This window comes from Corvus brachyrhynchos, unplaced genomic scaffold, assembly GCF_000691975.1.
Source record: "Corvus brachyrhynchos isolate BGI_N302 unplaced genomic scaffold, ASM69197v1 scaffold4, whole genome shotgun sequence".
Taxonomy (NCBI): Eukaryota; Metazoa; Chordata; class Aves; order Passeriformes; family Corvidae; genus Corvus; species Corvus brachyrhynchos.
This window is the reverse complement of record NW_008237878.1, coordinates 6442537-6453696: the sequence shown is the minus strand read 5'-3', so window position 1 is coordinate 6453696 and position 11160 is coordinate 6442537. Positions and strand designations below refer to the sequence as shown.

Here is an 11160-nt window from a genome sequence, read left to right as displayed (position 1 = left end):
GCCAGGTGCTGGGGGAGATGAAGCCCAGGCGAGGCAGGGGAAGGGAGCCAGACCCACCGGCAGTGCCGTCCTTGTCTCCTGATGACCTCGTGAGAGAGGCGTGGCACCAGCCTCAGAGCAGCATTTCAGGGTCACTCTGTGCCAAGTGCCCCATTTCAAAACAAGTCCAGGCTCACTGCTGGCCTGAAACCTCCCCCAGCCAGAGGAGGCATCCTTGCAGGCAACAAAGCAGCTCTGCCCAAGTTTGAGTGCTCCAGGGTCAAAGCCAGAGCCTCCCCACAGCCCCCACGCTTGCCCACATCTCACCCCACCAGCTGGGCCAAAAACTCCCAGCACTGCTCCCCTCCACTTCCATAAATGATCCCAGACTTGATAAGGCCATCCTAGGGAAACACCTGACAGGACTGTAGAGAAGCAGAGGCAGAGACAGGGCAGAAGGACAGTAAAGACACCTTGCCAGGGTGGGTGCAGGGCCAAAAGCATCACTGCAGGATGAGCCCAGATCCAGGGGCAGCTTCAGGGACTGACTCCTCCCTGGGTGTGCAGGCACCTCCAGTGACCATGGAGAGGTCACAGCTGTCTCCACACATGACCCAAAGCAATGCTGTAGCTGATGTAGCGTGGAGAGCCAGCAGTGCTGGATTCAGGCTCCTCACTCACTCTCCTTCCTGCACTCCCAGCCCCAGGCATGCCACGTGCCCAAAGGAGCACAAAGCTCTTCATCACACTGAACAGCGAGGGCAGAAAACAAAAACAGCATCCACAGGAGTGAGATAAGCCTGAGCAGCAAACGTGAGTGGGACAGGAGGTGCGAGCACGGCACACACACAACAGACACTGAGGCTATTTCTACGGCGCAGCACGTCACTGGAGAAAGGAAGGACATGGAGTGAAGGGCAGGGAGGAGGGACAGGGGGAAGTTGAACGGCACCAAGAGCAGAGCAGGGGAGGTCCATTAAGAAGGGAAATTATAAACACAGTGTTGATGAAAACAGCATCTGTGCAGGCACAGCACAGCCGCCTGTGAGCCCCCCGACTGCTCCTCAGATCTCCTCTTGGCAGGAGGATGCATCCTTAGTGAATACTCAGCTCCAGCACAGCCTGCATCTGGAGCAGCAGCTGTCAGGGTTGAGGGGCTGAACTGCAGTGCTTTGGGCTTTATATCCATCTCTCTACCCTAGGGAGAAGGGAAGATCCTGAAGAGCAGTGGAACCAGACGGTCCGTGTCCCCCAGCCCCTACATGGACCTACAGGCAGCTTCCCCACTGGTGCCCCGGAAAGGTGTGGGGTGGGAGTCAGCTCCCACCTCCCTCCATCCCTGCCCATCTCAATCCATTTCTGCCCTTCCTTTTGCACCAACCCAATGCTTTTCCATCTCTGCTGGGTTTCGCCAAGGTCCTTACTCACAGGGTGGTCCAGAGCATCCACCATCATGCTGGAGGATGCAGAATCATGCCCTGGGTTTTAAAATAATTCTCTTGAAACACCCTCAGCTGCCTTCCCTTACTGAAACGTAAGACCAGGCTGTACCAGCCCTCCTCATTCACAACATACATGACATAAACCAGGTTATCCTGAGCTGTCTCTGGGGCCATCCTACAGGATTTTCCACCTGCCCCCGCCCAGGAACACACAGGGATCTGTTACCACCACATAGCTCAGCCATGCAAACTCAGATACACTCACTCAACTGCTTGCAGCCATCTGTCCATGCCTTTGAAAAGAAAGCATCTGTAAGCATCTGGAAATGAGCAGCACTGGGCCAACAGAGAAGCAGCCATGCCATGTGCAGGCAGACAGAATGGCTGCAGAGAGGAGCCAAGGCACAAGGGCTGGCATTGTCCCACGGGTGCCAACGGGTGCCTCAGTCACCAGAACAGCCCAGCCCTGCCTTACCGGCACAACCCCACTGCTCCCAGCCCTTGGGACATGCATTAAAATCCCATTTACTTAATGGAGGCTTACAGGGAAAGCCTGACCTGTGGGATGGAGACACAGCAGAGTCACATCTCTCCAGCCTGGAGGAGTTAGAGCCATTTGGCATGTCTGCCTTTGCTCTAGCCTCAGAGAAATTCAGCACCCTGCAGCTGATAGGACATGGGTGTCACAACTGTCACTACAGTGAGGCACAACCACAAGGCTGGTGGCATCATGACCACCTCCCACACTCGAGACAGGTTTCCAGGATGCTCAGATCCCCTCTTGGAATCAGACTTGCTGACATGATTTTCCCCCTTTCCCTGTGCCACCACCTGGATTTTTACTTCCACACTGCAGTGGCAGGACATGCTGGTGATGCGCTGGGCACACTGGTGCTTGAAAAAACAGCAGCTCTGCAAAACCTGCCCACAGAATTGAAAGAAGCACCAAAAGCTCTCATCTTCTTCCCCATCCCACTCCACTTGCCAGCTCCCTTCCCACAGCCACACACTCCAAAATGCCAAGCCACAACATGATTTATGAAACAGAGTTTCCAGAGGAGAAATCCAGCGAGGAAACATGGAAAAAGCGGGAAGAAATGAATACATCTTAGTATTCCCTGGAATTGCTCACTAGCTTTCCGTGAGGATTCCCTACTCACCCACCTCGCCGGCAAGCTCTGCCAGAGGCAGGCAGGGAGCCTGGTATTACATCTTTATCTTAAAAGGGGACTCATTTCCCCACAAATGCTTTGAAGAAGGCGTTTAACTCTGACAAAGACGACCTCAACATCTGCCCGTGCACGCGCTGGACTCGGGCTGATTCATTACACAATCAAAGGTGCCGAGCAGCCTTTAAATGCCTGCACTTGATCGGTGTCCCATTGGAATCCCTCGAGGGAATCCACCCAGTCCCTGCCACGGGGTTTTCATCTCATCCTCCACTGCAGGAACCAGAGCCTGTCCCCAGGAGCTGCAGACAAGCCTGTGGGCAGCCCTGCTCCCCTGCTGTGGGCTGGCAGAGACCCTCAGCCACCCACATCCCTCTTTGCAAGGGCCTCATTTCCCCACACTGAACTCTTGGTTTCCACTCCCCTGTTCAGTGCATCTCCCACAGCTCAGCCAGAAGCATCCCCTGCCTCATGCGCAAGCCTTTACAAGCAGGATGCCCAAAAGATGCCACTGCCTGGAAACACTTGCCTGAGCCCCACAGGAGCCCTGAGTACACAAAGCTGGGACCTCCAGAAGCTGCCCAGGTGACTCCTGGAAAGGAATGAAGCCCCAGAGGGAACGAAAATTCCAAACCAGGGCTCTCAGGGACCCTGCACAAAGTACCCCAGGAGCCACTGACGCTGGTCTGTGATGGGGACAGTTCCATCACACAGGCATAAAGCCCTGCATTAACAGATGGGACAGCTTTGAAGCTCTACCTGGAAGACATCCCCTCAGCCCAGAACATCACAGCCAAACATACAGGCAGCAAAACCCCCTCTGTACCCTCCTCTCCTGTAGAAGTGATCAGAAGCATCTTCCCTTCTGCAAATCCCTCCCTTGACCAGGCATTTGAAAATGCATGGGAAGAAGACTTGCCAAGGTGGTGGGAAATAAGAGAGCCGGGATGCTCATGCAGCAGCAGGACCAGCCCCACAGCCCGCATTTTGCTGATGCCTTTCCAGATGTCTGCCGAAAACAAGAAATCAGATTCTCCCTGGTGCACACGGTGGAGCTGCATTGGCTTCCCTTGGAGCTACCCCAGCTGACATCAGCAAAGAGCTGCCTCACAAGCCTCCCATCTCTCCACAACCATCTGAAAAATCTCACCCAAACACTTTGTCCTCAGCTGAGAAATGATTCAACACGCAGAACTCTGTCTTCCAACCTCAGCAAAGCCGCCCAAATATAAAAAGAAAACATAACGCACAGTGATCAGAGATCTCCACAGGAAAAACATTAGCCTCGTGGAAAAGCATATTGTTCCTAATACAGAATTTATCAGGCTGATGTATAGATTTTCCTCCACAAAATATGAAACCTGGATCTGAAAGGCTATTAACTCCAGAGAGATCCATTAAAGACGCCTGTCTGCAAATGGTATTTAAAAGTATTGCATCATCCCAGGAGGTATTGTCATGCTCTTTGGCTACGATTCGACTGCAGGTCACATAGTTAAAACTAACTCCAAACCCTAAAACTCTTAACGTAAAAAAAAAATAATAATGTTCACCAGCTTAGAACATGGACTTTTCTATCAGCTTCAACTGGAGTCCATAAATATTAATGCATCCATAATTAGCCTTTTTAAATAATGCATCCAAAATTAAACATCAACGCAGTAATAAATCAGTCAGGTTCTTTGTTGTAGGTTTGTTTCAGGGGGGTAGGGTGTTTTTTCCCCTCCTGTGTCAGGCACATAAAATAAAATGCCAATTCCCCCACCACCTCTTCCCACCAGACCGCTGATTGGACTAAATATGATGCCATTTGTACTTAAAAGTCATCTTTCTTTCATTTAGAAAAATAAAAGTCGTATCTGCTTTTTGATTTGCAAAATAATGACATGCAGCCAGCCCGAGCCAAAGCTGAGCTAATGTTATTGAAACCACAGGACGTGAAGGGAGACAAAGCTCATCTCAGAGTCAAGGTGAGGGAGAAAGTCAAGTTTGCAAAGTCTCTCCTCCCTCACCAGCATAGCGCTTCCAGGAGGAGCCCTGCTCCCTGTGCAAAGAGCAGGAGGGAAGGAATCCCTGTGATGAAGGAGCTTTGCAGGGGCTCTCCTCTGACACATCCCTCCTGGAGCTCACTGTGGGTGGGTTCCCAGCCAGGGCACCTGCGTCTCACTTGCTCTTCCCTGATCGAAGTGGAAACTCTGAACAGGCTTTGGAGGAGCAAACTCCAGCAGAGCCCTCAAGCCAGGCTCAAAACTTTGCAGAAAGACATTCAAAAGAGATCACTTGGCATTTGCTTATCTATAATTACTGATCAGCTGGAGCGCCACCATCCATGGGAGGTTTCTGGCAGAGTAATGAAATCTCTTGCATTCTTGAGCTCCAAATTCTTTGCCCAAACACACCCCAGCATCAGCTCTGACGGTCCTACAGCACAGCCATCCCCCACTGCTCAAGAACACTGTCTGCAGCTCCTCATCAGGAGTTGTGGCTTGAGACTTTAGACACTTTGCTTAGACAGCACATCAATAATCCACACCTCCTCTATTTTATCAAACGCATATCTCAAGCTGTCTAAAAACGCTTGCAAGAGTAGATTTCACGGCAGCCTGACAAGAAAGCAAATTCACAATTACTTCCAGTTAGGAAATTCTTGGGTAAATGCCCCAGGACATGTGGCATGTTCCATCCCATGTTGCTGTAACTTTCCAGCTCCCTCTCCAGCAAGCCTGGGAAGCAGGTACCGTGGCAGGAAAGTACAGGCTTCTCCTTTTGCATGGCCAAGTCACTCCTATTAACTGTTTCCAGGAATAACAAGACGCTTGGCATTTTCAGTCACACGGATTGATTTCTACAGTGTGCAGTGCAGTAAACTCTTTTTCTTCCAAAGTTTTGCCAAACCCAAAGCCCTGTTTTTACGTGAGGTTCTGTCCTGACGCTACATGTTCCCACACACCCAAACCAACTGTGGGTGCTCTGGTCACCGTCCCAGTTTACACAGGCAAAAGGAGGAGGTTTCTCACTGTAAACACCCCTGTACTCAACTGCCCTTTCCTCTTGCAACATCAGCACCCACAAAGCTGAGAACTCCCTCTTCCAGTCTCACACCATCCCACCAATCTGTTCCTGGAGCCCTCCCACAAAGTCCAGGCCACTTACGACTGATGGACGCTGCAGTTGTAGAAAACAAAATCCACAGAGGCAAATTTCTTCCCCGTCTCCTTGGATTTCAGGTAGAGCTTCACCACTCGTTTGTCCCCTGCAAGAGACCCAGGCAAAGAAAGACATCAGAAAGGACAAAGTGCATGGCCCAGCATTCAGCCCAAGGCTTGTGATGGGCTGGAGGGAGCTGGGCATCACCGCTCAGTCCAGTTAATTAACAAAATCCCCCGAGTGTGGCAATAAAAAGAGAGTGTTCACCCACCCCCATTCAGACACCAAAGAGGCCAGCAGAGCCCAAGTACAGCTCTGAGCTCCTACAGCTAAATATAACCTGCTGGCATGGAGACTGAGGCCTTGGGTTATACTGGGCATACTGAAGGAGGGTTTAATAGTTCTGGGGTCAGGAGAATGTCCTAGAGCCCATGGCTACATCTGCCCAGGAATGGTCTACAGACGGAAATAGGGCCAGGGTGCCCAGGAGCGGTCAGCAAGTAAAATCACAAAGTGGTTTGGGTTAGAAGGGACCTTAAGGATTATTCAGTTCACTGCCATAGGCTGTGCCCAAGCAGCTGTGTCCACGGCTTGGAGGAGACTAAAGGACCAACCTCCCATGAGCAGCAGTTCCTTCTCTTCCTATACCCCAAGAGCCCAGGTGGAGTCCAGATCCCGAGACTGGGATCACTGTCACGGGAGGACTGTCCTCCTCCACACCTGCCTGTGGGGTAACACATGGGACAACACTTGTCTCAGGCTTTTTTCCCACTCTGGGGCACAAGCTCACCGCGGCCCCTGGTGATGGGGATGACGTCCTTGGCAGAGGGAGAGCTGCAGTAGATCTTCCCATCCTCAATGCGACTCTCTGACTCGGTGAAGTCTTCAAAGGAGCAGTTAACTCCTGCTGAGAGATCTGGGACATTCCAGGCCTGCAGGACCAGCTAGGAAGGAAAGGCAAGAGCATCAACACAGAAAACTAGGAAAATAGGCTCCTCTGTGGCTGCTATGTGTAAATCTAGAAAAGACTAGGGAGTGCAATCCCTCCTCTGCTACCCACACATGGTGGGGAGACCTGCTCTGGGCTTTTGCAAGGGAGCCCCATCCATGTACCTCTCTGCTCAAGCAAGGAGCATGGATTTAAATGGGTTAAGAACTGGAATGACTCACAGCCTCTGTCCTCTGCCCTGGGCACACCACAAGCCATTACGCCTCACCTCTCTACAGAGAACAAGAACAGCATCAGGGCTGAAGTGTGTTTCACAGAAAGGCAGAAAGGCACCCACTCCGGCAGAGATGAGGAGGGGAAGAATCCACCTCTTCCTTCACAAAGTCATCCCCAGGGTCAGCAGTTCTCACTTTACAAAACGCTTGCCTTATTTCTAATTTGAATTTTTCACAGCTTCCAGCCATTAGTTCTTGTTATGCTTTTCCTTGATAGATTAAAAAGCCCTTTAGTCCCTGATATTTGCTCCTTGTAAAGGCACTTATACTCTGTAATCAAGTCACCTCTTAATCTTCTTTTTGATAAGCTAAGCAGATTGAGCTCTGGAAGTCTCTCACTGCAAGGCATTTTCTCCAGCCTTCAACTCATTTACATGATGTTTATGGGAGTTTTTCAGTCCCTCCCTTTGACAGCTGCACTCCAACCCAAGCAGAGCATCCCCATGTCATCCATGCACGTGCAGCATCCTGCCATTGGTATGGAGATAATTACCCCAGGAGTGAAAGCACTGCCCAGCTCCTGGCTTCACCCCAGGAGCATCAAGAGCCTGCAGTGAGGGCTCAGCCCCAGCACCACTTTTCAGGACACCAGGTGAACCTTCATCCATGTTTAACTTAAGACTTGGCAATACCAAACCCCAGTTTCTCTGCTAAACAGCCCCACTCAAACCCAACCACTCCAAAGGAACTCTCACCCATACCAGTCTCCAGTCCCAGGATCCCAGCAGGTCCTGTCTGCAGCCATATCACATTTATCTCCACGTTACCAAAGAACATTTAGCCCTGCAGAAGTGCTTTCCACACTGTTTCCATCCAGTGACAATTCCTCTCTGATGAGAACTTTTTGAGATCTGTCACAGAGCCAGTTCTTAATCCACTTAACACGTGCTTTATCAATATTGTATAATGCCAATTTTTAATCAGAACGTTGTGTTGTACTAAGTCAAATGCCTTGTAGGAGCCTAAAGACATCACATCCCCGCAGTCCCTCTTCTAATTCAAGTCATAAATTCATCAAAGAGCAAAATGGGGTTTGTCAGACACAAACCAACGTTAACTGGCATAAATTATATTCCCATCCTTAAATCATTATCAGGTGTATCCTGCACCTGTTCTTTTTCTTTTCTTCTTCTACTTCTGAAGTAAAACTAAGCACTCTCTGACTATTTGGTCCTTTTTGCAACTGAGAAAAAAAATTAGCACTTTTTCCGTTTCTGGGACTTTTCTCAACATTCAGTTGTTTATTACAAAGTCATATTATTACATATATCCCCAGGCCACAGAACTCCTTGGCCAACTTTTTTAGGATTCCTGACTGCTGGATATCCAGACCTGGCAGTTTATTGCTGGTATATGCTGTTTCTTATTCTCTTCATGGTGCTAATGGCCTGAAAAATACTTCAGGGAAGTCCATCGTCCTTTCTGCCTGCACAGAGAGAGAGCAGCGAGTTGTGCATCAAAGTCTCATCCCAAAATATCTACTGCAGGCTGGAGTCAGAGACAAGCTATTGAACTAGAGCTAGGTCGCTGGGCTATGAATGGCATTTCTGATGGTCGTGCTGTCATTATGGAGAAGTATTTATTGCTCAGTTGTGTCTTTTCTGAATAATCATCAACTGCTTTATTATCTCCATCAATATGGAGCGAATGGCCTGCCCTCATCAATGCCCTGCACTTTGCTCTGTTTTGTCTCAGATCTCTCTTCCCCTTTCTCCCTATTCATCGTAAAGTCATCACTTATTTTTAATTGCCTTCTCCCCTCCAGAGGGTCAGGAGGTGGCTGGGGAGGAGTAGGAGGGAGCAGAGGTGTCTTACCGGGACCTCGGACATGGTGACCGAGATGTTCTTGGGCTGCACGGTGAGCTGGACGCACTGCTGCAGCTCGGAGGCGAAGCGCTGGGGCTCGTCCGCCCGCTCGCACCGGTCCTTGCGGGAGCAGCTGCAGGGGGATGGAAGCACCACGGTGAGGAGAAGACTCCCCTGGGGTCCTGCAGGGCTTTGGGCTGGCACCAGTGCAAACAGACCCTTTGGCATGGAGATGATGCCCAGCTAGGAACGTCGGGTGATCGAGGCCCGTACCAGAGCTCTGCTCTCCCCTGAGACTTCAGGGGTATTTTGTGTTCAGTTTATCTTACTGGCACAAGAATGCTGAACCCAGGAGCCCATGGGCAAGATGAGCAGGCCCTGGCAGCAGCTTCACCATGCATGGATACTCCTAAGCACAGCCTGGGCACCACAGGAGGGGATGACTGACCCCTTGGACCATTCCATCCCTCGGCATTTTGGGGCCAAAGTCCAGGAGGGATGCCCTCAAGGAGACCAGCAGTGGGGACGGACACATTTTGTCAGCTGTAGGTCGCTGGCACAGCTCTAGAGACAATCCTGCTGTACTCACATGTTGTGCAGGACACACCAGCCGCAGTGGGGGTCCCGGGAGCCCAGGCACAGCTCACAGCTCTCATACTGCTCACAGCTCTCCACTGGCACACGGGTCACCTGCAGGGAACAGGCACGGAGTGAAGGAAGCCAGGCTGCTGTGCCCACACCTTGGCATGGCACAGACAGACCCAGCACAGACTCACCCTGGCCTGTTAGTGGGGAGGCAGGAGAGGGAGCAGGCTGAGCCCCTCACCATCATCCACTCCTCTCCCAGGCCCAGTCAGCACATCTGCAGGCAACACCTCCACCCCAGAGAGACTTTTACTCCAAACAAGCTCCTTTCATTGCACCTTTGCAGGATTTGGGAGAGGGCTGTGCCAGCTCAGCCCCACATCGGCTCCCAGTGCCAGCCAGGCACCCCGTGGCTGCCGCAGCCCTGCTCCGAAAGGGTTACCAGTCCTTTATTAATTGCTCCTCCAGATTTGATTAAAATCCCCTCATTCTCTGAGCCCTTCGAGCTCTGTTACAACTGTTCATTTAATTACTTTCCACCAGCACTCTGATAACACTGAGCGTACTAGGGAAGAGAGTGGGCTTTATTAAGGAGAGGAGAGGAGAAGAGGGGGGACAGGGAGGGGGTGCAGGGAGGGGGTTCCTGCTCACCTGCCACGAGGCATCGGCAGCAACGAGCCGCTGCCCATGCCTGCCGTGCTTGTGCCTCAGTTCCCCACTGCTCCCACGGGGAAGCACTCACTCATTAATTAAAATTTGTAAACTTCTCTACTGAGGGCTAAACCTGGGGTGTTCTCCCTCCTTACAGCCCAGCAGAGCACAGGCTCAGCATGATGTCTACAGGGCTGGGATACGCTGGCCAACCAGCTCCCTCAGGGTGGTGAGGACAGCTGTAATGTTCCCATTTGTTTGTCCCTGACATTGCTTTAGGCAGGTGGTGGCAGAGGGTACCCCCCAGGCAGACCCTGCACAGCCAAGTCTCAGGTCCCAGCAAGTGTGGTGGTCCCTGGAGGAGATCCCCAGTCCAGGCCAATGCAACTGCCCCCCTGGCATCCACTTCTCCAACATCTCCCCTGCAGAGGAGAGGCTTAGCTGAGCAAGCTTTGGGACAGAAACAGAGCCAGGGCTGGAAACACAGCCCAGGAGAGCTGCATGGAGGAGCCCAAATGCAGTTTCTGCCCCACCTGGAACGCTGCATGTTTCCTGCAGCAGAGCAGAAACCAGAAACAGCCACTGGGAGGAGGGGGAGAAGAACTCTGCTGTCCCCACAGGGCTGTCTAGACAAACCCACGGCCCTGCTCCAGCATCCTTCCCCCTCCCAAGCCCTCGGGCTGGTGGCCAGGAGACTGTGAGGCTCCCAGCTCTGCTTGCAGTCCCGCTCACAAGCACACACCTCTGGCTGGGCAGAGGAGCAGAGGTGCTGCGAGACACAGGCACACCATGTCCCAGCACGGCCACCCTGGCATGGTGTACTGACACCAGATCCAGAAAGCGTCACCACTGTGACAGGAACCCGCTTCACTCCCTCCAATTCAGCCCATGGATGGATGAACTCACACCAGCAGCCCTCCCACAGATCACAAATCAAGCAAATGCTCACTAAGACAACCAAAACCTCCTATCACGAGCCCAGACCACACTGCCAGGGTGACAGCACCAGATCCAGACTGGGTCTGTACCTCCCATTAGCTCAGCACAAGCAGAGGCAGGGTTCAAGAGGTGCACACCAGGAGCCTGGGGTTGCATCAGCCCTATGTCCCCTCTGCCCTGTCATGCAAAAGCAACTGCTCCAGAGGACAAAAAGTTGT

At 51.9% G+C, this 11160-nt stretch overlaps 1 protein-coding gene across 1 annotated transcript in view; it reads right to left on the bottom strand.

Moving 5' to 3' along the window:
- The window catches only part of PLXNA1 (plexin A1), a 103592-nt gene that overhangs the window by 56133 nt on the left and 36299 nt on the right, over positions 1-11160 (bottom strand). The window contains 4 exon segments of the mRNA XM_008632237.2: positions 5744-5843; positions 6528-6681; positions 8777-8900; positions 9357-9457. Of these exon segments, the coding sequence (XP_008630459.1) occupies positions 5744-5843; positions 6528-6681; positions 8777-8900; positions 9357-9457 (479 nt within the window).